The sequence below is a fragment of the Pteropus medius genome, unplaced genomic scaffold (genome assembly GCF_902729225.1).
Source record: "Pteropus medius unplaced genomic scaffold, Ma_sr-lr_union100, whole genome shotgun sequence".
NCBI classification, from domain to species: domain Eukaryota; kingdom Metazoa; phylum Chordata; class Mammalia; order Chiroptera; family Pteropodidae; genus Pteropus; species Pteropus medius.
Window position 1 is genome coordinate 668654 of NW_024342475.1, and position 25285 is coordinate 693938.

Consider the following 25285-nt stretch of genomic DNA (forward strand, 5'->3'; position numbering starts at 1 on the left):
ACACTTCCCAGAATCCCCAAGGGAAGGCGCCTCCGAGTCTACGCGCTCCCGGACCACATTTCCCAGGATGCAGCTCGCAGGACCGCACTTTTCACCCGTGGGCTTCTGTCTTAACTGTAGAGTTCGGTTTGAGTCACTTCTGTGGCACTGTAACTGGCAGATACCTTTTTGTTTTATTCATTTCTTAAAGCTTATGAGAAAATAGCTGCGAATTCTTGAATCCGTAGCAGATTAAGAGAGAAAAACGAAGCTTGCACTATGAAAATAAGCCCCAAAACCGAACGTCTTAAGGGGAAGCAAAGGGTAGGCTATAAATGAGAAACGTGAAAGTGACTTAGGCTGAGCTGCCTAACACAGAACTTAAGGGACATTAGATCTCAAACTTGTTTCAAATGCCGGCTCCCCAAATATCACCAATACAACCTGTGGATAAGACAAAAACGGAATTTACTCCTTATCGCGGTAAGGGAGCACTACCTCGACAGTTTTGACTCCTTGACAGCTAAGTGTCAGAGCTGAAATTTACTGAGAATTGGAAGTTTGGTTTAAGGCGTGTCTTTCAACGCGAGGGACTTGATTAGGACTGCGTAAAGTCCACGGAGCTATCGTCCAGGAGGAGTGAGAACACCATGGATTTTTGTAGGCAAGAAATCTATAGGTACAAACTGTTCATGTTTTCTTTGGAAGAGATTGAAGAACTGAAGGATGTTTGTGGAAGTTCCTGATGAACAATCTAGCTACTTACTTGGGCAAGAATCGTAACGACAGTACGATTGGAGTAGTAAGGACAAGCTAATAACGACTGAATACTTAATGTAGACAGTAAATTGTGGGAGGAGAGAGGCAGGTATGTAAGAAGTCTCGCTCTTCAGTGTCCAAGTTATCCAAGCCAGAAGGAGAGAACGGAATAAAGTGCTTGATTCCTCTGCCTCCTTTATTCCACAAGGCACCTAAGATTTCTTGGCAGTGTTTTGTGGAATTTCAATATGCTAAGAATTTACAAAAGGAAGATATAAACATTGATGAGGCTATAATACAGCTATATCCTTTTATTTTTTTTTTAATATTGGTTGTTATGAGAATCAAAAGCAACTCCATTGCAGGTAACAAGGAAATGTGATGTGTGCATATATAAAATCCTTTGCTAAATATTTTTAAAATAAACATTTTCAAAACCATAATCCATTATGATAATGGATTGAATAAAATTAACAATAATTCTTTAATATTTCCTAATACCCAATCCGTATCCAAATTTCCCTTAAAAATCTCTCATAACTGGTTTATCCAAGTCAATGTACAAACAGTCCATTCATTTTATTTATCTACTCAGGTGCATTTATTCTTGAATATTATCCCATCACTCCTTTTTTCTGACCTTTGACCTGTTGAGGAATCAGGTCAGTTGTCATGATGTAGCACAATCTGGATTTCTCCCATTGTTTATTTTTCGTCATTGAATAATTTCTTCTTCTATACGTTTCTGTAAAGTAAAATTTAAATCTAAAGACCTGATTAGATTTAAGTTACTATCTTCTGAGAAAAAGACCACTTTATAAGTGGTACTAGAAATATCTGAACAAAGACCAACTGAAGCCAATTCAAATCCTGGACAAAGAACCTCTGAATAGGAAAAAAAAAAAAAAGTAAATATGTGAAAAATAATGGTTTTAAAGTAAAGTACCATTTTAAGGAACCAGATCAAATGATTCTGCCCCAAAGGAAAAATTTTTAGTGACAATTGTTTTGTAGTTTCACATATTAAACAAGATTAATAGGAAAGATAAATTTTCAGATAAAAATGACCATCAGGACGTGGTTTCATAGTGTAGCAGTTAGCACATCTGCTTTACAAGCAGAAGGTCCTGGGTTCACACCCCAGTGGAGCCACAGTCCATAGTCTACAGCCATGCCACCCTGAACAAGCCCAATGTCTGGTCTCGGAAGCTAAGCAGGGTCGGGCCTGGTTAGTACTTGGATGGGAGACCACATAGGAAGACCAAGTGCTGTATGAATAAAAAAAAAAAAAAGACATCAAATTCAAAGTATAATGAAGGCTTCCACTTTTGAGTAATGGCAAAATAAGTTAATCCCATGGACGGGACACACGCCCACACAGCATACACATACTGTAAGGGTCCAAAACAAATGGACCCAAGATATGCCACTCTGGCATGCAGATTATTTCAGAGCTGAAAACAATCAAGGCTCAGAAGGCTTAGGAAGAACCTTTGACCTCCCACCTTACAGCCCAAAAGAATTTAGACAAAGGACTTGCTCCAGGAAGGGAGCTAGCATCATAGATAACTATATTTTAATGTGAACAGGGTGGGCTAGACAAGGAGGAACTTAGAAGGTCCATTTGATCAAAGTCCTCTCTTTGTCCCATTGTTCCAAGATGGTGCCATATACTTTGGTTTACTAAATAATAACTCTTTTCATCCCTCTGTGAATTGCCTTACTTTCCCCTCAGTTCTGAATGACCTATTTACCTCATTTTGCCTGTCTTTGGAATTTCCATGCTTATGTGAATTCCTCATGCACACATATTAAAACTAGATTTTCTCCTGTTAATCTGCTGTATGTCATTTGAATTATTCGGCCAGCTAGAAGAACTAAGAGGGAAACGGGTCACTTTCCCCATAAGCGTCAGTGAGCTAACAACGTGCAGAGAATGAATCAGCGGTCCAAAATTCAGAATAGGGAAATCTAGAGAAGAGAGCCAATTACCTGGAGCCACTTTTCCCCTGAGGGACACTAGCCAGTTCTGGGAACTCCAAGGCTGAGCGAGACACTACTCTTTGAAACTGTCTTGGGGCTGAGGTTGTAAAAGCTGGAGTCCAGTGCCTGCCAAGAATTTGAAACTGGTAAAACTCCTACATTTTTTGTTGGACACCAGGAACCACCGCGCCCCAGGATAAAGACGACTAGGTATAAATCTGCCCTGGTAGGTTCTGAAGCCCAGTTCCAAATCAGCGATATCTCTGACATTGTGTAAAAGTAATATTGAATTGCAAATGCCCCCAGACTCATGACAGTCAAATGAAAATCTTTTTTGGAAAAAAAAAAATCAACTGAAGCATGAAATTATTTTGACAAATTTTCAAATACGAAATGTATTTTAAGGCAAAAACACAAAAACTTGCAAACCTTAACATTATTTGAGATTCATTCATGTTGTTTATCAGTCATTTGTTCTTTTTCTTGGTGAGTAATATTCCATTACATAGATATGACATGGTTTGATTTTTTTCTCCAGTGAAAGGGCATTTGGGTTGTTTCGAGGTTTCGCATTTATAATAATGCTATTATAAACTTCTACATAAAGGTCTTTATATAAACCTGTTTTAACGGGATTGCTGTGATGTATGCTATGTGTGCATTCTTTGTAAACTGGCACACTGTGTTTTAAGGTATTTTGTATTTCTACAACAATGTCTGACAGTTCCAGTTGCTCTGCATCTTTTTCTTCACTTAATATTGTGGTTTTCTTCATTTGGGTCATTGTAATAGATGTGTAGTTCTATCTCACTGTGATTTAACTTGAATTTCCTTAATGACTAGAGATGTTGATCACAGTATCATGTGCCGATTTGACATTCATATATGTTCTTTGGTGAACTGCCTGTTCAAAGCTTTTGTCTATTTTTTTTTTTAAATGGGTTGTTTTCTTCGTACTGTATGGAGCTTTGAGAGTTCTTTGTAGTATTCTGAATACAAGTCTTTTTTTTATGTTTTGAATATTTTCTCCCAGTCTGTAGCTTCTCTATTTTCATAGGTGTCTTTTGAAAAGAGAGTTTTAAATTTTGATGAAGTCTAATTTGTCAAATTTTCTTATACGGACCATACTAAGAACTCTTTGACTAACACGAGGTGACAAAGAACTGTCTCATATTTTTTCCTAGAACTTTTATTGTTTAGGATTTACATTTTGGTCTAAGACCCATTTTGTGTTAATTTTTATATGATGTGATATATAGGTTGAGATTCATTCTTTTGCACATGCATATTTAATTACCTGCACAGTGTTGAAATTCTGTTTCTCTTATTGACTTGCTTTGGTACCTTTGTCAAAAATCAATTGACCACACATATGTGGGTCTACTTCTAGACTCTATTATGTTCTACTGTCCTATGTGTCTTTTCACTAATACCACACTGTCTTGATTACAGTAGCTTTACAGTAAGTCTTAAGATCGGATACTGTGAATCTTTCAACGTTGTTCTTCATTTTTTATATTTAGGCCATTTTTATTTTACTTTTTGTATAGATTTTAAAAATAGCTTGTCAATTTCTGCAAAAACTACTGCGATATCGAGTGGGACTATGTTGCATTTATAGGTCAATCTAGGCTAAATGGCTTAACAATATTCCATTTCATGACCATGTCAAATGTCTCTTGGGGAGTTTTTAAAAAATCTTTCATCTTTAAATCTTTCATATTTTGTATTATGCAGCATAGAGATCACACACACTCAACTCCCCACCATTATATATTTGGTGCTATTTTCTTTCTTAATTTCAATTCCCAATGGTTCAATACTAGTATAGTGATTGTTATATATTTACCTTGTTTCCTGGGACTTTGATAAACTCACTTATTAGTTCTACTAGCTTTTTTGTTTTCTTTGGGCTTTTCAATGTAAAACCGTCTTCTGCAAACACAGTTTTATTTCTTCCTTTACTGCCTATCTTTTCTTTTTCTCTCCTTAGCTAGTACCTCCCATATGATGTTGACATGGGGCAGTGAGAGCAGAAGTCCTTACCTCATTTCCAAACTTTGGGTTCAGTCTTTCACCATTAAAAATGATGTTACCAATATTTTGTCAACATTATCAACTTGAAGAAAGTTCCTTTTAGTACCTAGGTGCTTTTTTTTTTTTTTAATCATGAATTGATGTTTGTTAAATGCTTTTTCTGCATCGATTTCTTTTCCTGTTGATATGGTAGTTTGATTTTTATATACTGAAATGATTTGCATTTCCATAATCTATATCATTTTGTCATGATACATTATCAGTTTTACAAATTGCTGAATGCGATAACATTTTGTTGAGGAATTTTGTGTCTATGTTCATGAAGGTCATTAGGCAGTAATTTTCTGTTGTGATTCACTGTTGGGTTTTGTTATCAGGGAAATGGTAGCTTCATAAAATGACTTAGGTTTCACCTCTTAATTTTTTGAGGATTTTGTGTAGAATTAGAATCATTTTTTCCCCTTCAAGGTTTGGCTAGAATATACCAGTAAAGCCATCTGACTCTAAGTTTCCTTTGTTAGGAGGTTTTTAATCTATAAATTCAATTTCTTTAGGAGTTATAGGACTATTCATGTTCTCTATTTCTTGTATATGCTTTAGTAATGTGTCTTTTAAGAAACTGGTACGTTTTGTTTAAATTATCAAATTTATAGACATATGGGTGTTCCTGGTATTTATGGGTACCTCAACACCTGCAAACAATGGGTCGACATTCTGGGATGCGGTTTCTGGTGGTAGGCAACAGGTATCACTTGCTCGATACAGTTTAATGCCATTTGGGTCAGAGAACATACTTTACCTGATTTTATTTCTTTTAAATTTCATATGGTTTGTTTTGTAGCCCAGAATGATTTATCTTGGTGAATGTTCCAGATGCACTTGAAAGGAATGTGTATCCAACTACAGTTGGATGAAGTGCTCTCTAAGCGGCAAATATGTCCAGTTGGGTGGTAGTGTTATTCAACATCTTCTGTGTGCTTATTGATTTTGTCATTTTGATTTATCAATTGCGAAGAGAACTATTGAATTCTCCAACTATATCTGTGATTTTATATCAGATTTTGCTTCATGAATCTTGAAGCTCTTTTGCTAGGTGCATATATTTAGGATTATATATTTCCTGGTATAGTAGCCCTTTTAATATTCCTTATATGAATTCTTTGATATTAATATAGCTAGTCCACCTTTGACTAGTTTTAGCATGGCATACCTTTTTCCATCTTTAGACGTTTTTGTTTTTTACAGCAGAAAAGGAAAGCTTTATGAGAAGGGAAAGTAGTACACTTCCAGACGTGGAAGCAGTCCTGAGCAAGAGAAGCGTGGTTCAAAAGGCCTCCATCTTTAGACTTTTAACCTCTTTATTTTAAAAAGGGTCTCTTGTAGAAAACATATAGTACATAGTTGAGTACTGCTATCATCCATCCATCTATCCATCCATCCATCTCTATCTATCTATCTATCTATCTATCTATCTATCTATCTATCTATCTATCTATCTATCTATCTATCATCTATTAAAACAAGAACATTTATTGCATGATTGATTGTTGAAATCCTTAAGATGAACCGGATGCTGCAACAGCTGCTCTCTTGGGTTTAGGTGTTGTTCCTTCACAGAATCCATGCCTGAATTTGTGGTAGACAATTTTTAGGTGCCTCATTTGATCAGTCCCAGTGGTATTTCATCTTTTAGCCTTGGCACTCCAGTTATACTTTTTCTTCTTCTTGGCAGAAGTACCCTTGGCAGGGTAGCCACACTGGCCACAGGTAGACTTCTGAACATGGCCTTAGAGCCACAGTGGTGTCATAACATATGTCTTACTGTGATGATTTCTGGATGATGTTCCCTTCATCGTCTCACTTCTGCTGCCGAGACCAAAGAATGAGTCTTGCCTTTTAATCCAACCTGACAGTGTTTAAGTGCTGTGCTTAGAACATTTACATTTAATATAATTATTAAAATCACTGAATTTGAACCCACTATCATGTTGCTTCCCATTTATACCATGTGTTATTTGCTCAATTTTCCTGTCCTGTCAGCTTTTTGATTATTTCTCGTGTGTGTGTGTGTGTGATTCCATTTTATCTCCACTCCTGGCTTATCAGTTATATACCACTTTAAATTTTTTAAAAATGGTTGCTCTAGGGCTTATAACATGCATCCACAATTTTTTAGTCTACCTCCTAATCATATTATATCAATTCATGTAGTGTAGAATAGCATACCTCCAATTTCTCTCTGCCCCATTTTGTGGTATTGTTACAATATATTTTACTTTTACATATGCTACCAATTCACAAAACCTTGCTATTTTTGGTTGAGTGAATTACATTCTGAGTGATTAAAAGTTTTTTTAAAATTATATCTACTTCTATCTTAACCATTTTCAAAGTTATTTCTTTTGGTAGATCCAAGGCTATTTCTGGTATGATATTGTTCCTGCCTATAGAAATTCCTTTAATATTTCTTGTAGTGCAGATTTACTGGTAGTGAATTTTATTAGCTTCTGTTCATCTGCAAATGTCTTTATTGTGCATATTTCTTGAAAGATTTTTTTCACAGGGCTGAGAATTTCGAACAGTATTTTGTTTCAGAATGTTACAGATGTTACTCCGTTGTCTTCTGGTTTGCATGGTTTTATATAAGTCTGTTCTTTTTCTCACCTCTGTTCCTAGTATGCAATGTATCCTTTGTCTGCCACCAATATTTCCTTCTCGTTGTTCATTTTCAGTTGTTTGGTAATAATGTGTCTATTTTATTTGTTATTTTAAAATCCTGCTTGGGTATTCTGAGGTCTGGGATCTGAGTGAAGTCCTTTATTCTTTCTGGAAAATTCTCAGTCATTCTCTCTTCAACTGCTTTTCTTATTCTCTCTCTCCTCTCCTGCTAGGTTTCCAATTATATATATATTAGACCATAAAAAGTTTCCCTTCAGTTCTTGGATACTCTTCTGTTTTATTCATACTTTTTGTTTTAGTTTGGATGATTGTAATTGACCTTTATTCAAATTCTCTGATACTTTTCTCAGCTGTGTTCAACCCACTTGAGAGTCCTTCAAAAAGCATCCTATGTGATAAATTTTCTTTCTTAGCATTTCCTGTTTGATTCTTTATTAATTTCCACTGAAATTCCATCTCTTCATGTATATGGCCTGCCCTTTTCACGAGACCATTAACACCTCAATCAGTTATATAAAATTGTATTTTGACACTTCCAAAATATAGTCACCTCTAAGTGTGCTTTTATTGATTACTCTGCTATCCCTTTGCAGAGGGTTTTGGTTTTTTTTTTAAAAAAAAATCTTGTAATTCTTGCTTGAATGCCAGATAACATATATCAAACAGTAGAGACTGGAGCAGAGTATTTTTGCTTGCACGTGGGCACACATGTTCTGCTAGGATGTTAGGGTGGAGTGTTGAATTGATCTGGTCAGAAATAAGGTTGGAATTGGATTCTGTTGTTTCAATAGTTACCTTCGCTGCACTTCAAATTTTTCTAATATTACCTTGTGCTTTGTATGGGGGCTGGAGTGATGGAGAATTTTTCTTGATGTTTCTGTTCCATCCTGGCCTTTGGCACCTGTGCCACAGAAGAATTCTCTGTCCGTGTTCTTGCTATTTTCCCAATGTAACCTGCTATTGCTTGTCACCAGGAGCAAACTTGCCTATTTAGGGGAGCCAGGGATATTCTTTATTGCCTTGGTTTTAGTCTCAGTTTTGAGTGGGGACTGGAGAGCTCAGACATGTTACGCATTGGGGGAGCTAGGAAAGCATTACACTAAAAATGAGACAGCGGCTCTCTTCCCCGGCTGTGAACAAAAAAGCAGGTGATATTGCCATCTTGTGAGCAATCTGAAGACAAGAGTTCACACAAAAGGACAGAATTTAAGAAAAGTCACATAAAGCCTCTCTGACCCAGATCCAAGTCTTAACTCAGCCTGTATCTTTTCATAGTTATATGAATTCGGAAATATTTTTGGTTTCAACAACTCTAAGTTACATTTTGTGTTACAGCTAAAAGAATCCTAACTGATAAAACCACCATGAGCGCTCATGATTTTCCCTGGGAAATGATGATAGCAAAGAAATACATTAGACGCACTGGACTTCCCATGACACTGAAATCTGAACTAACGCAATGGAAGCCAGGCTAAGCCAGGGCCTTGGTCACCCCATTCATCCAACAGGGGGAAACCTGACAGAAAGACTAGGATGCACCGATTTACAGTGCTACTGAATTTCACTAGGACATTCTAGGCTGCATGGGTTTTGAGACCTAAAGAAATTTCACAGAAAGATAAAGTTGCTGACACCTAATTTGTCTGTATCAAAAATCTAGAGAATTTTGAAGATTCATTTCAGAGGTTTTATTCTTTAATGTTATCTGGTGAAATAGAGCAATGACAGCATGAGTTCTTACATATAGGGACGAATAACTCAGTAGTTTATTACTTTGGTAAAATTGGTCGATGTTAACTGTCAAGTTTTTAAATGAAGTATAAAAAAGAAAAGACTAAGCCAAAAATGCCTGCCAGAGAAAACCACTGTATACATGACGGTGAGTAATCTTTCATACATTATCTCTAAGCATGTATTCAAACATATGTATAGACGTAAGTAACTGGGTATTATGAAGGTACAATGCACATTTTCACTAAACACTATGCATGATCCATTTCTATCATTATAGATCAATTCCACACTTTCTGGAGTTCCATCTTATAGGAACATAGAGAAACTTATTCAAACTCCTATTTCCAGTTCAAAAATTACCCTTGAGTTCTGGCCAAGATCGTGGAATAATACTGTACGTTGGCCATAACTGAAACAATAAAAATTATTAAACAAAAAAAAATTACCCTCACTGTACCCATCCCTTCTCACTATTTTATCATAAATTATTATTCTGTGCTTTCCAGATGGGTATGCACGTTTTACAGTTTGACATATATTATATGACTCTTCTCTAACAGACATTTTTCACTCTCACCAACAGAATACATTGTTCTTGAACACATGCTACCAAGAAAAAGACAATCCTATCCTCATAATCAACGTTTGATAAAATATTTAGAAAAATTCAAGCTTTTTCCTTTCTTTGTGTGAGTGGGAGAAGTACGGGTGGGGATGGAGAACTCGACAAAATAAAAGTCCTCCAAACTTGTCACGGGTCTTGCCTAAGGAGCTTTAAATTGGACAAGGGCTATAACTCTTAGAAATCAGTCAGATCAAAAGGACTTTGATGGAAATACGGAGACTAAAAAACCAACTATTATAATTTTGACATTTATTAAGAAAGTATTTTTCATTAGTAATCATTTCTGACACTTTCCAAATATTACAGTAAAATGCTGCCTTAACACACAGAGCAGGAGTAAAAATTCGATTATGTAAAATGCAGTGTTCCGTTTTTTCAAAGTTAACCAGAAACATTGTTTATCAGTTTGCATTGTCATTTAAAGTGCACATATGTGTACACACACACACACACACACACACCCCTAAACTTAAACTGATGGTATACAGAAAGAGACCAAATGGTAAGAAATTCAGCTCATCCCTGCTTAAGACGAGACAAAGGACAAAAGCCAATCCCAACAGGGTTACAACCAAATTTATGTAATTTCAGATTGCAATATTGCTCAATGTTCTACATTTAAATAATATCTAACTGAAGTGCTTATATTAAGGTTACTTGCATGATTCCTTCTCCAAATACATTTAAAATTTTTTGGGGGGAGGGGGGAACGAACTTAATAAAAATTTCAAACATGATACCTTTACACACTTTTAGTTATCTAGCAAAAGTACTGAGCACCTACACTGAGTTATGCGATGTCATGGCTTTTAGACTTAGCAGTGAACAAGGCTCCTCACTAGGCTACATTCCAGCGGACATAGATTTAGGCATACTCACCACTGTATTTTTGTTAAATTTCTGACCATACACTTATCTTTTATAAGCCCTGGTGCAACTAGTTAAAGTCACGTGTGATCACTGATGTTACAGTTATGACAAAATCACTTATGGAAACCCTCTCATTAGATGTTGCTGCTGTATGGTCTCCTGACTACTGTAAATATTGAGGTTGGGTAGAAACATTACATTTTCACGGAAGAAATTCTTTTTCTACTGTAAGAACTCCAGTGAATGGGAAAATTCAGGTCCCATTTGAGGACTTCAAAACAAAACCAAAACAAAAGATAATACCATTTTACATAACTTAATTTCTGTACGGATTCTCTGATGAAGAATAGTCCTTACCGTACTCATTTTTATAGAATTTATCGCCACTATGGACTCTTTGATGAATCAGAAGACCTGAGCTCCAACGGAAGCCCTTACCACACGCATCACATTTGTATGGTTTCTCTCCTGTGTGGACTCTCTGATGGGCCTGAAGGTTTGATCTCTGACTGAACCTCTTTCCGCACACCTCACATTTATATGGTTTCTCCCCGGTGTGGACTCTGTGATGGGCTTGAAGACTTGAAAATCCACTGAAACCCTTACCGCATTGTTCGCACTTATAGGGTCTCCCTTCTGTGTGGACCCTCTGATGGGCCTGGAGGCGTGAACTCTCACTGAAGCCCTTCGTGCACACCTCACACTTGTATGGTTTCCCCCCTGTGTGGACCCTCCGATGTGCTTCAAGGCGTGAACTCTGGCTGAAGCCCTTTCCACACATCTCACATTTATATGGTTTCACTCTAGTGTGGACTCTCTGATGACCCTGAAGATATGCTCTCTGGCTGAAGCCTTTCCCACATACCTCACATATATATGGTCTCTCTCCAGTGTGGACACTCTGATGGCTTTGAAGGTACGATCTCTGACTGAAGCTCTTACCGCACTCATCACAGTGGTATGGCTTCTCTCCTGTATGAACTCTCTGATGGGCCAGAAGAGTTGAGGCCTTACTGAATCCCTTACCACATTCTCCACATTTATAGGGTTTCTCTCCTGTGTGGACTCTCTGATGGATTTGAAGATTAAAGCTCCAACTGAATCCCTTCCCACACTCCTCACATTTGAATGGTTTTTCTCCAGTGTGAACTGATGGCCTTTATAAGGTGAACCTGCCGGAAGCCTTTCCCAGCACACTCCTCACACTGGTGGTGGTGGTTTCTCTCCAGTGTGAACTCTCTGGTGGCCCTGGAGGTATGAATTGCGACTGAATCCCTTCCCACACTCCTCACATTTGTACGGTTTTTCTCCAGTGTGGACTCTCTGATGGGCTTGAAGGTACGAACTCCGACTGAAGCCCTTATCACACTCTTCACATTTATAAGGCTTCTCTCCTGTGTGAACTCTCTGATGGACGTTGAGAACTGACCTGTGACTGAAACCTTTACCACAAGCATTGCACTTGTACGGCTTCTCTCCAGGGTGGACTCGCTGATGATTTTTAAGTTTAGAACTCCAATTGAAGCCGTTCCCACACTCCTTGTAAGGTTTCTCTCCAATGTGAATTTTCTGATGGCCTTGAAGATAGGAATTTGGGCTGAAGCTGTTACCACATGTATAACGTTTGCACGGTTCTTCCCTAGTGTGAACTATCTCAAGGTCCTGAAAATGTGAGGCCAGACCGAAGCCATTATCACAGCCCTCAGAATTATAGGGACTCTCCTCCACGTGAATTCTGTGCTGAAGGTTAAGATTTGAGCTACAAATGAAACCCTTTTCGCACTCCACATCTGTGTATAGTTTCTCTTCAGCGTGGATTTTCTGATGAACTTGAAGACAAGAACTCAGATTAAAGACATTCCCATTCTCCTCATATTCATGGTGTTTCCCCCCAGTACGAACCCTAAAAATATTATTAAGATCTAAGCTATGACTGAAGGCTTTCTCATAAATGTTGCATCTACAGGCTGTCTCTCCCGCGTGAATAAGTTCATAAGTGTGAAGGGAGGAGCGCCGGTTAAAGTTCTGACCACACCCACACTGACATGGCTTCTCCTCTGTATATATTCTCTGATGGGATGGCAGATGTGAACTCTCAAACATGCAAACCTCTCCTCTATGAACCCTTCGGTGAAAATGAAGAACTGAAGTATAACCACAGCCCTTTCCTTGTAGGCTGTATGCACGGGGCTCCCCTTCTAAGTGTAACTGCTGATGAAACTCAGAGTGAATGTCATCGCGGAAGGCTGTTCTGTGCTCATCACAGGGGAAAGGCTTTGGCCCTGTTTGAATTAAGTCTTCATTAAGCAATGAAACCTTCATGATTTCTTCTCCACAGTCATGGCAACTGTAGTTTTTTTCTGTTCTGTGTACTCCCAGATTATCGTTGTGATGTGAGATACAACTGACGCTGTCACACTTACAGAAGTTATGTTTCATGGAAATTTGCTGACATCTACACTTATAATTATGTGACCCTATCAGATACATTTTCCTCCAAGAATTCTGGGCTCGCCAAGGTGAAAATTCTTGATTTTTTGTGTAACTGGAAACATCTCTTATATGAGTCAATGTATAGTTCCCATCTTCAGAAATCCGAACTGGTATTCCTGTCCAAACCTGACATGGGGAATCACCTTGATTTTCCAACTTAGAAATATTCCCTTGAAAGTTTTTCATGGCATCTTGACACCTGGGTAATCCGCCTGCACGCTGTTGCCAGGACTGCCAGGTGGAAAGCTCTTCAGGGGAAAAGTACCTTAATTCTACATCTTGAATACTCTCCATATCATGTTGATTCTTGGTTCCTATAAGGATAAAGAGAATTTAGACATGCGCACAAGTAAAATGCTTTTATTCAGCGATTTCAAGATTTTACACTTATGTCATGGCATGAAACTTCAATGAACCAGAGGAAAATTCATGTTACCACCTCTAAGAATACTTAGAAATGGCTCTTCTTTGGCTTTGAATATAAAGTAGAATTATTCTTCTACTTTATCATATACTTCAGGCTATTTATACACTTTGAAATCAGGGCTTTGCAACACAAACACTATGGCCCTATTCAAAAGGCCTAGTAAAACCATACGAGTATTATCATGGGTTTATTACTAGTTGCCTGGAGAACCCAAGGAGAAAGGCATTTTCTGGACAGTAGAAGATACAGAAACAAAAATGTTTTGATTACAGACTAATACCTAAGCTGCTGTGCAGACTACTCTCTTAACCATATCTGGGGCTTCTCTCTCTTCATCAGAGTATTTTAACCTTTAGAATACTTCCTGTTTCTACTTCTTTTCCTCACAACTGAATGAGTTCTATCCTTCCGTTTTAGGAGATTATTAATTATTGATTCAATTTCTTTAACAGATATAGGCCTATTCAGATTGTCTATTTTTTCTTGTGTAAGTTTTGACAAACTGTTTTTCATGGTATTGGTTCATTTCATCAAGGTTATCAAATCTGTGGCCACAAAATTTGTTCATATTATTATCTTTTTAATGCCCATAGATTCTGTAGTCATGTCCCTTCTTTCATTTCTAATAGTAATTTGTATCCTCTATCTCCGTTTTTTTTAGTTAGCGTGGAAGAAGCTTATCAATTTTATTCATCTTTTCAAAGAACCACCTTTCGGTTTCATTGTTTTTCTGTTGATTTCCTATTTTCAATTTCACTGATTTCTGCTCCAATTCTTATTCTTGTCTTCTCCTTACTTTGGATTTAATTTGCTCTTCTTTTTCTAGTTTCCTAAGATAGAAGCTTAGATGATTAATTTTAGATCTTTCTTCTTTTCTACTACATGCATTGAATGCTACAAATTTTCCTCTAAGCACTGCTTTCGTTGCATCCCCCAAATTTTGATAAGTTGTATTTTCATTTTCATTTTGTTCAAAATATTTGTAAATTTCTCTTGAGATTTCTTCTTTGACCCATGTGTTATTTAGAAGTGTGCTGTTTAATCTCCATGTATTTTGGGATTTTCCAGTTATTTAATTTATTGATTTCTAGTTTAATTCCACAGTGGTCTGAGAACAGACTTTTATGGTATTCATTCTTTTAAATTTGTTAAAGTGTGTTTTATGGCCCTGGATGTGGTCTCTCTTGGTGAACATTTCATGTGAGCTTGAGAAGAAGCATTCTATCTTGTAAATAATGGACACTGACAATGACTCCAAGTTCAACTCCATGCTACCAAGCTATCGTTTTAACTCAGTCCACAGGGAAAATATACCATGTTATGAAAACAAGAACAGGGTTATGTGAAATGGGGCCAAGGAAGTGAAATGCAGAAAACAACGACTGCTTTTTGTCTTATATCATAAAATTGGCCAGAGATCAGATGTCAGAACCCCTATTAATGACAAAAGTCATCTAAATATTGTAATAAAAAAGTGATTAAGCATATATATAATTTTTAAAGCAGATTTGTCATATATCATTAGCAGCATGCCATTTTATCCATATGTTCTTTACGTCTTCGGTTAGTTAATGCAAATGTAGTAAATTTTCTACGAAAAAGGAAATTTTGGCAAGAAATTGTAATGCCTGGTCAACATCTGATTGGCACACGTAAGACATCGCAAAATATCCAATGAAAGGTTGTGTTAAAATTTAAGTTTTAGTTAAGGTTACGTTAACATATAAAGTTACAACTGAAGCAACAATTAAGACAGTGATGTTTGTTTTGATATTCTAATTAAGCCATAAAGGAACTGAAATTATTGAAGGAAACAGAAACAGATGAGAACAGCTCTCCGAGACCTGCTGATAGATAGTAAAGGAAAGGTTTTTTTGTTCAGCGCTAGATAATTTTACCCTAAAAGAAGCAGAATTAGAGAAGAGGAATGCTTAGGGACAGTCTCTTAGGAAAACATCTATTCAGCTATTCCTCTTTTTCACTGTGGGAAATGACATTCAACTCGGGACAGAGAAGATCAGAGTAGAAGAAACAATATCTGTGAGAGATTGTTTAAAGATAATGCTGGAGAAATCTCACTCTCCCGGTAGACTCACAGCATAAAAAAAAAAGATTAGTGCTAAAGCTAGAGAAGCTTCAATAGTGAAAGAGCTTAATATATGTTCTGGAAATACTTTGGTCTTAACTGGAAGGAAAGTTCATCTTCTGGGTTTCCTAAAGGTGCCCAAATGGTGCTACTACTCGCAGAGTCCCTCAGGACATTGGAAGAGTCATCAGACTCAGATGAACTGTGCCATTTCGTGGGGGGAAGGGTGTGTGTGTGTGTGTGTGTGTGTGTGTGTGTGTGTGGTGTGCATGCGCATGCACACATACACACATGTACACACTTCTGCCCAAGCTGCTCCTGATGAGTGTGCGGTTGAGAGATATAAAAATCTCACAACATGCCTCCTGTCAAGACCTTGCCATCTGCCTTGCAGTTTGTCATTCTGTCCCCAGACTTTCTAAGAGTCAGTAGCTAGACATACAAACTGGGAGGGATCGAGATCTGTTTAGCTACAAGGATTTGCTAATGAGAACATGGAAGTGCATCCCTAGTGAGAAGCAGCAGCCCTCTCTGTGGGTTTGGTGTACCACATTGCCAGAGATCATACTGCGTGCTGACATGGAGGTCGCTGCTTTCTAGTCTCTTCCCGTGGAGGAAATAAAAATTGCCAAATACTTTCCTGAAATGTTTAGTAAATTCAGATCTAGCTGGAACCAGAAATTACTAAAAGGACACAGAAGAATGAGCAAGATAAGTTACAGGAGCACTTTTGTTACTTGTGAGATGGAGATTACTCAGTGAGGATCTCCTGCTTAATGAAGTGGGTCGTTTGTGTACAATTAGAGATGGCTTTGGAAAAGAAAATCAAATGATTTGCTGTGGGGGTAAAAAGAAAAGCCCAGGAGCCCTTGGTTTCTAGGCCAATGATGTTTTCGATGGTGTGGAGACGTCTACCTGACCTTCTGGACCAGAAACTGCTCTCCAATCCAGATGGGAGCCTGTGATTGCATCAGCAGTGACCAGAAGTGTTAAAGAATCATGCTGGCAAAGGATCAGTTTTCAGAGCCTTTGGGGACCATGATGCCTTATCTCAGCAACAGCCGCAGGTGGCTCTAATGGGATGCTGACTCTCCACCTCTGACAGAATTAACTAGGCAATTCCACGAAAACAGATTTTCTTTGCTTACGTGGACGGACAGGTAGATATGGATGACAAATCATCTGTTTTATTATAAGTAAAATCATTTTTCTTACCACTTTCCAAATACAAAATTTAACAGCTGGTGGGGAAGATTGTATTTTTGAAAATAGATTATGGGATATTGCTAGATATAGACTTTTGGATGTAGGGCCTATAACAGCGTGAGACGATAAACGATGGGGAACTATTAGTGAAGCCTGCAATCAATATAGTGGATCGTGAGATGCAATTTTAAAAAAGGACAGAAAATATCAGAGGTGCGTTGCATGCGAGGATTATCACTGCACAAAATGCTTGCTTCAAATATGCAGACGTGTATGCTTCTTAGGTCTGTACTGGGTTATATTACATGGTGAGGGTCATGGCCCAAAAAGGTGAAAAACCACTGGTCTGAATAGCTAAGGAAAGTATAAAATCCATGATTAAAACAAGTGCAAGGCTCAAATGCAAAGGTCAAATATGGAAACTTAGGAAAATATGAATAGGTAGGTTTGTACCTTGGTTTCATGCATACCTGAAGTTTCAAAATATAAGAAACAAATTATCACTTGAAAAAAGGCTGCTACTCTTTACATGTCATGTTTCTTTGACCTGGAATCTTCCTTGCCTGGCACAGGGAAAAGGGAAACTAGGTAACCTAACGTGGAGCTGACTTCTGAAGAGATGGATGGGCTGTAACTAGGAAATCTTGCGAATTAGCAGAAATAGTTTAGAAGTTGTTGTTTATTGACATCTTTTTCTTTCCCAGTGTAAATGGAAATGGTGATATTTCTCCTACAGGAGACCTGCCAAGACAGCGGTTGTAAGAATCCTCATTTTTAAAATGTTTCTTTGCCCCAGTCAATTAAGTCAGTTCCTACAGGCTGCAGGAAAGCCAATGGGGGGTGATTATGTTCCTTTGGTTACAATTGCAAAGTTAAAGCTCAGTAAGGCATGTTTTTTTATCTATGAATTTCTGAATCAATCACCAGGTAATTTGTTCCATAGAAATATCGTTAGTATCCAAGGACATTTTATTGCTGTACTTTCTATATTAGATTAAAAAAAAAAAAAGGGAAAAAAATAAGCTAACATTCATGAATTGCAAATGGGAAATGGCTGAAACAGGTATATTACAGCCCCGTATTGGAATATCAAGCAGCCACGACAAAAAAAGTTACAATATTAGAATGGGACGGATTTCTCCAAAGTATCATGAGAGAGACAAATTAGTATCTTAAAAATAAGAATATACGTTATCAAGTTTTTGCATTACTATAAGGCTACAGTAATTACTATAAATCTGTCAGTATACAGAAAAAATTCAATAAGGTATTTTAAAATGTGACATTATGTTCCTACTGATGCTATCAGGCAGGGGGACAGGCATGCTCTGTCCTTAGGTCTGTTCTTATACGGCCCAGAAGCTCAGAATAGTTGTTTATTTTAAAAAATGGTTTAAGGAAAAAAACAAAGGAATATATGTGACAGAGACCATATGTGGCTGGCAAAGCCTAAAATATTCACTATCTGGACCCTTAGAGAAAAAGTTTGCTGACTCCTGCTCTAAAGAGTGTACTGCACCATATATTACCCCGAATCGTAACTGAGCTGGCCACGAAATATTATAGAAGTGAAGTAATTTGTTTAGAAATATTCTACTGACTCTTTCCTACCCAGCAGCATCCCCAGCTATGGTTGTGATAGTGGCTTTTGATGTCAGAGTCTTGGGAATCCAAGAAACATTACCAGAATGTTGAGACTCACATAAATGACCAACTTGAAAATTCCACTTCAAAACTGTAGCTAAGTCAAGAGACTATATAGGTGTTAAGAGGATGGGAAGGTGAGAGGAGAGGACAGAATGAGAAGATAAAGAGACGGGCATATGAATAAGGAAGTTGCCAACAAACCAAAAGTGTCACACTTGCTGCAAGGGAAGAGTCAATCATAATGTTGGCACTGATCACGTTTGATACTCACTCTAGTTGGCAATTCTTAACCTTTCAGGAAAAATGGCTACCTATGTATGAATACTCAAGGACACCTAACAGAATTAGGACAGGCATTCATCAGATGACAAACAACATTCTGGAGTATCCTTTGATGACACCGATTTATTCTATACCTACTAGCTAGCTCAAGGAAGGCTGATGACAGTGAAGACCGTGAATCTATTAACCAATTCATTCATTCAAGGCACAGAGAAATGCAAGTCGAGGACCCTGAAGCAGAAGCATAGTTGGCAGGTCTGATGCGCAGCGATGGGGCAGTGCAGCTGGATCAGAATGAATGAGCAAACAGAAATAATAGGTGAATATGGAAAGCTAGAGGGGTTGAGAGGATAGGCACCTTAAGGGCTAATGGGCCACTTTAAGTACTTTAGATTTTCCTATGCGTGGACTAGGAAGCCACTGGAGAGTTTAAATGGAGAAGGGACATGTTCTGACTCGTTTGAGGAGGGGCTCTGGCTGCTGGGTTACCGCTGGACGGTTCTCACCTGAACACCCATCTCTCTGGGTTTCTGTCTCCACCCTTGAAAGCTTTTCTTCTCTCTCCAGCTGGAATATCAGGTCTGGTTTGAGGGGCTGACTCCCTATAAAAAGGCGACGAGAACACAACTTTTAAATTCTGAAGAAGTCCAATTTTTTTTCTTTCTTTTGATTCATGCTTTTGGTGTCCTATCTACAAACCCTTGGCCTAACTCAAGTTCATGAAGATCTGCACCTATGTTTCCTAATAGGAGTTTCATACTTTTAGATTTACATTAGGTCTCACCCACTTTGAGTTAATTTTTTCATGAGGTGTGAGGCAGGTATATAGATATGTATAGCTGTCCAGAGGTTTCCACACCACCTGTTGAAAAAACTATACCATCTCCATTGAATCACCTTGGTACCTGTAATACACGTAAAATAGTTTCAGAATGGCCCCTTCCACATACCACTACAACAAACCCATGTAATAACATGTTCGGGATCACAATTCATTCTCCCATCCCCCGCCCGCTGTACCTAAAACTAAGGGCATATAGTTAAATACTGTGTTCCTTCTTAACTACATGAGTTCTTTCTTTTCTCTCTTCAGTGTGGTTATGGTAGTAATTTCAAATATGACCAAGTTCATTTGTTCCATTTTTCTTTTAGTTTTAGATTATCATCCCTTTGTATTCTGATTTAATTTTTATAATATGTTGAAGTAATATATTTTCAAAAGTCCAAACTAGACAAAAAGGTATACTTGGACAGGTGTGACTCTCTCCCACATTCCTTCCATACTGTTACCTCCATTTGCTGTAAGAAATTAACTTTGTGATTTTCTGATTCTTGTGTTTCTTCTTATACGAATAAGCAGAAATACATATTTATTTGTTTATCTGTTTGTTTTTAGGCGAGGCAAACTTTGGTTGACCTCACAGATTGCAAGGACCTTGTCAGTTTACAATCCTTTATTTTTTTATTTTTTACACCTATAGCACCTGGTCTTCCCAGGTGGTCTCCCATCCAAATACTAACCAGGCCCGACTCTGCTTAGCCTCCGAGATCAGACGGGATCGGGCTTGTTCAGGGTGGCATGGCCGTAGACAGAAATACATACATTTATTTATTTCCCCTTCTTTTTTATAGAGATTGTAGTATGCTATTAATGCTCTTTTGCACTTTGCTATCTTTAGGGAAAATTCCTAGGAGTGAATTGCTGGAAAAGGATAAACATATAATTTTGCTGGATATTGTCAAATTCCCCTCATGAACATATATCCTGAAGGATATATCATTTTGCATTCCTACTTTCAATGTATGAAAATGCTTTACTCCCCACAGCTTTGCCCAAAAAAGCATCGTATTAAGTTTAAAAATTTTTGCCAATCTCATGGGTGAAAAATGGTATTTTGGTATAATTTTAATTAACATTTCTCTTATTTTGAATGAAATTGAACTTGTATTCATAGGTATATACACGTTTTTGTGTATACCTATGAATACATGTGTGTGCATATGTATGTGTGCGCGCGCACGCACACACACACACACACACACATCCCTACCTCCTAGCTCTATCTCATGAGACCAAGAAACAAAACACCACACTGGCAACGTCAAGACCTTGGTGTTAAATACCATTCTCTAATAAAGACATGGAAGATTCCAGAACTAGTACAAACTAAAAGATGAGCGTAAAGTAAGGAAGTGTTAAAAAAATGTTAGGGCATATTATGAGGGCATAGGAGTCAGCTAAAGGGGCCAGATCTGGGACAATTTTAGCACCCAAATAATTACAGCAATAAATCATAAGCCATTTAAAAAAAGAATTCATAAGTCCCTACGAACAAAAAATAAATAAATGATTGAGAAGTGTGTTTGGGGTGGGGGGGTCCTGCTCACTGTAGAATGCCAAATGCCGACTGCTAAACGCGAAAGAAGTTCTAAGTCAGAAAATCGTCATTTATAAGTATCGTGGCAAAGACTGGACAAGGCAAGAAGCATCACTGGATGCTAAATATTTGCCTTTGGCTCCTGGAAGGTGATCTCTAAGCCCCTGGAATGTCCTGCCTGATGGGAGTGTCTTTTTTTTAACCTGGGGGCCTTAGGTGACACCAGATAATTTAACACTGTGGTTTACGACAGGGTCTTGGGGCTATGTGCTACCAGCTTGATTTCTAGAGGGGCTGGAAACTACAGTTGGCCACACAGGTATCCAACTACATCTCCACTGACTGTCCGAGCCCCAGTGAAAGCTCTAGACACCCAGGCTCGGGCTGTAGTGCTCCGTGTGCACTGTCACATGTCACTGCTGGGGAGAGTCAGCGCCGTCCACGACTCTAAGGAAGAAGACAACCGGAAGTTCGTGCTGGAAATGCCTGGACTCTGCCTCAAGTGCCTCTTCTGCTGACTGATTTTAACCTGTTTCCTTAAACTGTGCCTCTTCTGCTGACTGATTTTAACCTGTTTCCTTAAACTGTGCCTCTTCTGCTGACTGATTTTAACCTGTTTCCTTAAACTGATAAACAAGTGCCTCTTCTGCTGACTGATTTTAACCTGTTTCCTTAAACTGATAAACTGTAAGCATGAGGATAACAGCTTTCAGTGAGTTCTGAGAGCCTTTCTAGCTAATTATCAAGCCCGAGGGAGTCCTGTGGATCCCCGAACTGGTGTCAGAGAGGGTGCAGTCTTGGGGACCCCGAGTTCTGCATGTACGTGGCGATAATTAGAGATAAAGGGTCATGGTGCGGGTAATGTAAATTACCTGCGAACGGTTCAGGCAAAATATTATGAGTATATGTATGTTTTCATAGACATCCCTAAACTATATGGAGGGAGAAAACACGAGCATAAATGATAAAGCAAAGGTGTAAACGTTACCGCAGGGGAAGCCAGGTGAAAGCTTATGGGCGTTCCTCCTTCTACATTTTTACTTTTGTAAATGATCTGTAAGTTTGAAGTTACATACGGATACGTTGTTAAAGCAAAAAACAAAATGCTTCTGAAAAATCAAGTTAAGAAACAGTTACTGGTACCCCCGAGAAACAAAAAGGCTAGAGCAACTCGCTCAACTGATTTCACGCCAAACCGATGGGGCAGGGCCACAATACGCCCACTTAGAGTTCAAAGGACAGATCTTTGCCTGGACGATAACATCAGAAACAACTCGTCTGTGCTGCACAGGGATGATTAAGACTCTCAGGTGCCCAGGCTTGGAGAATGATTTCGGGAGCCCCAGAGCTTCAAACAGCTGAGCACACAGACAGCCCGGGAGGCTGACACTGGGTGACAGAGGCCGCCCATCCTCACCCACTGAGACCAGGTTCCTGAAGTTCTCCAGCGTCACGTCTCGGTACAGCTTCCTCTGGGCGGCGTCCAGCAGCCCCAGCTCCTCCTCGGTGAAGACCACAGCCACGTCCTTGAATGTCACTGTCTCCTACAACGCCAAGCACACACAGGCCATGTTTACGGAAGGGGGAAAGCACAGCGAAAGTGTGAAGGATGGAAAACCGTTCTGAGGAGCCCGAGTTAAATTGAAGTAGCTGCCCCCTGTTTGCCTTCCACACTGCTAATCCCATCCACCAAAAGGGCTCCCAAAAGAAATCCTTGCACTTTAAATTGCTACCTTTTCTTAGCACACCTACAGGTCAGTCCCCGGAACGCTGCCGCATCATGGGCTGCTAATATTTTTCAACGAATAATAGCATTTGCTTCACAAAAGGTTTAGTTCTGATAGTGTGTGACAGTCTGTTTTCCCTTTTACACACAAACGCGCACACCACTTATGTACTTTGCTGAACTCACAGGCTGTCAGCCACCCACCCTTAGTGTTCAAGTATACGGAGCTTCCTCTGTGGTCCGCCCAGAGCGTGCAGCACTTACGGTCGTGGGGGTGGGCACAGCTCTGGAGCCTGACTGCCTGTGTCCCCACTGGAATGCTCTACCCCATGCTGGCTATGTGACCTTGGACAAGTTCCTCATCCGCTCCTGATCTGCATGCTGACAACTGTACCTTAGGGGACTGGTAATAAAATGAGTGACTTTAAGTAAAGCGCTTAGGAACAGCATTTGGCACAGAAATACCCAATATATGTTAGCTATTATTGTGATGATTATTATCACATCTGTCATCCCATTTCTGGGCTGCATAGTCATTCAAGGAATTGGTGACCCAGAATATAATAAACTGACCCAAATAATGCAAACTGAGTTTTACACTTGATCTTAGCCAAAAGGCCGAGAAGCGATGCACACTGAGTTTTAGATCATCTATTATAAACGATGTTGCAAAAAAAAAAAAAAAATCCTTTCACAGAGACCTTAGTCCCTGAATCTCTGTTGATTATCTCCTTAAAATGAATTTTAAAAAGTAGAAATGGTGATGTTAAAGAATAATAACCTTTAAAGTTTTGAAATCATAATGGCAGGTGTTTCCTCCAAAAATATTTTTCCAGCTTATTCTTCTTCCAAGAAAGCATGAATCCCTAAACCTCTATATCCTGGCCAACACTGAACATGAATACTTAAAAGAAAATTTTTTTTTTATAATATCAGAAGTAATTTAGAAAGTAAAAACCAGTTATTTTGACATTTTTTCAAAGTTCATTAGTAATAAAGATGATTTACTTTTTATATATTCACTGGTCATCTCTAGTTCTTGTTTTGTAATAATGTTCATTTTGGGGACATCAAGGCCTTTTCTTCCATGTACCATGTAAATATTTTTCATTCTACTTTGATAGTTGTCTTGTAACTTTCTGCTGTAGGGAAATTTGTTTATATAAAGACCTGTTCAACACTGCACTTGTTTTGGCTGGAGCTCCAAACATCACAACCGCAGGCCTCGGTCTCTAAACGAGAACTCTGGTTTGGCTAGAGTTTTCCTGCTTCTCTTCCACCCAGAATATGCCTGATATTCTTGACCCAGAAGACAGAGGCTTTGGAGTTGGCCAGACACTTGTCTTCTGTAGGAACCTGAGCAGAACTTGAATTTACGTGAACCTCTTACCTTCATGTTAATAGTGCACGTGACTCTAAGTCCCCCATAGAGCAGTGAATAAAGTGACAGATGGAAAGTGCCTGCACATCCCATAATATGATTAAAAAATTTTAAACTAAATACTCTGATAAAATAAATGAATACAAGAATGGTGAAACATACAAGGCACATGAAGATACACAGACACACACAGAAAGCCTCAGGTCCTGGAAAGAAAGAATCCAGCTCTTTTTGTAATGAAAACATCTAACACTATTTTTTTCTGAGTTCAGCTTCAGTATGACCCTGTTAGACAAAACCATCTTTTAGGTAGTCTTTTTTATAAAGTACCTGAGGTACCACTTAGGGGAAAAAAAAAAAAAGTTTAGTTTGAGTCCCTGGGACATAAAGGCAAATTACATTAGAATTCTCTCAGAATTGCTTTATTAGGAAAGACTGTGTGTAGGAGAATGGATACTGCAGTGTATAACGGTAAGAATCCTTGAGAACTCAAAAGTTTGTGCATGAGAAATAGTTAAAAAGTGGGGCTACCACAGTTCATTGAAATAATATTAGATGACAAAACTTAAGTGCTATAATTTTAAGTGAAAACAAAAACCAATTCAAAATGGTATCCATTATTGCAAGTACAGTTATGAATGCACATGAAAAATGACGGTGGGGAAAAAAAAACAGGTGATTTGTAAGCAGGGTAATAACGTGTGGTTTTTTTCATCCTTTAAATTTCTATTCTCTTTTACGCTATTATTTGTGAAATAAAATGATTAAAAAAGTAAAAGCAGGAAATTTAAAAAAATGAAACAAAAAGCATGTCACATAAATGGTATTAAATGCCTGCTGTCATTCTTTATACTTGCCAAGGAAAAGAAAAAAAACGTGTCCACTTACTGAGAAATGAAATAACATTTTACGTGACGGAAATAAAAATCCAACTCACCTGCAACTTGGTCATTTTCTCCTTTTTTCCTAGGGAAAGGCGGAGACCTGAGAAGG

General features: G+C 38.3%; 1 protein-coding gene and 1 pseudogene across 1 annotated transcript in view; both read right to left on the bottom strand.

The window, feature by feature from the left end:
* Nucleotides 1–9171: 9171 nt before the first annotated feature.
* ZNF112 (zinc finger protein 112) overlaps nucleotides 9172–25285 on the bottom strand; it is a 28951-nt gene continuing 12837 nt past the window's right edge. Inside the window, 6 exon segments of the mRNA XM_039866076.1 lie at nucleotides 9172–11826; nucleotides 11828–11877; nucleotides 11879–13473; nucleotides 19314–19409; nucleotides 22603–22729; nucleotides 25230–25276. Of these exon segments, the coding sequence (XP_039722010.1) occupies nucleotides 10983–11826; nucleotides 11828–11877; nucleotides 11879–13473; nucleotides 19314–19409; nucleotides 22603–22729; nucleotides 25230–25244 (2727 nt within the window). The 5' untranslated portion in view covers nucleotides 25245–25276 and the 3' untranslated portion in view covers nucleotides 9172–10982.
* LOC120605390 (uncharacterized) lies at nucleotides 20280–20398 on the bottom strand (annotated as a pseudogene).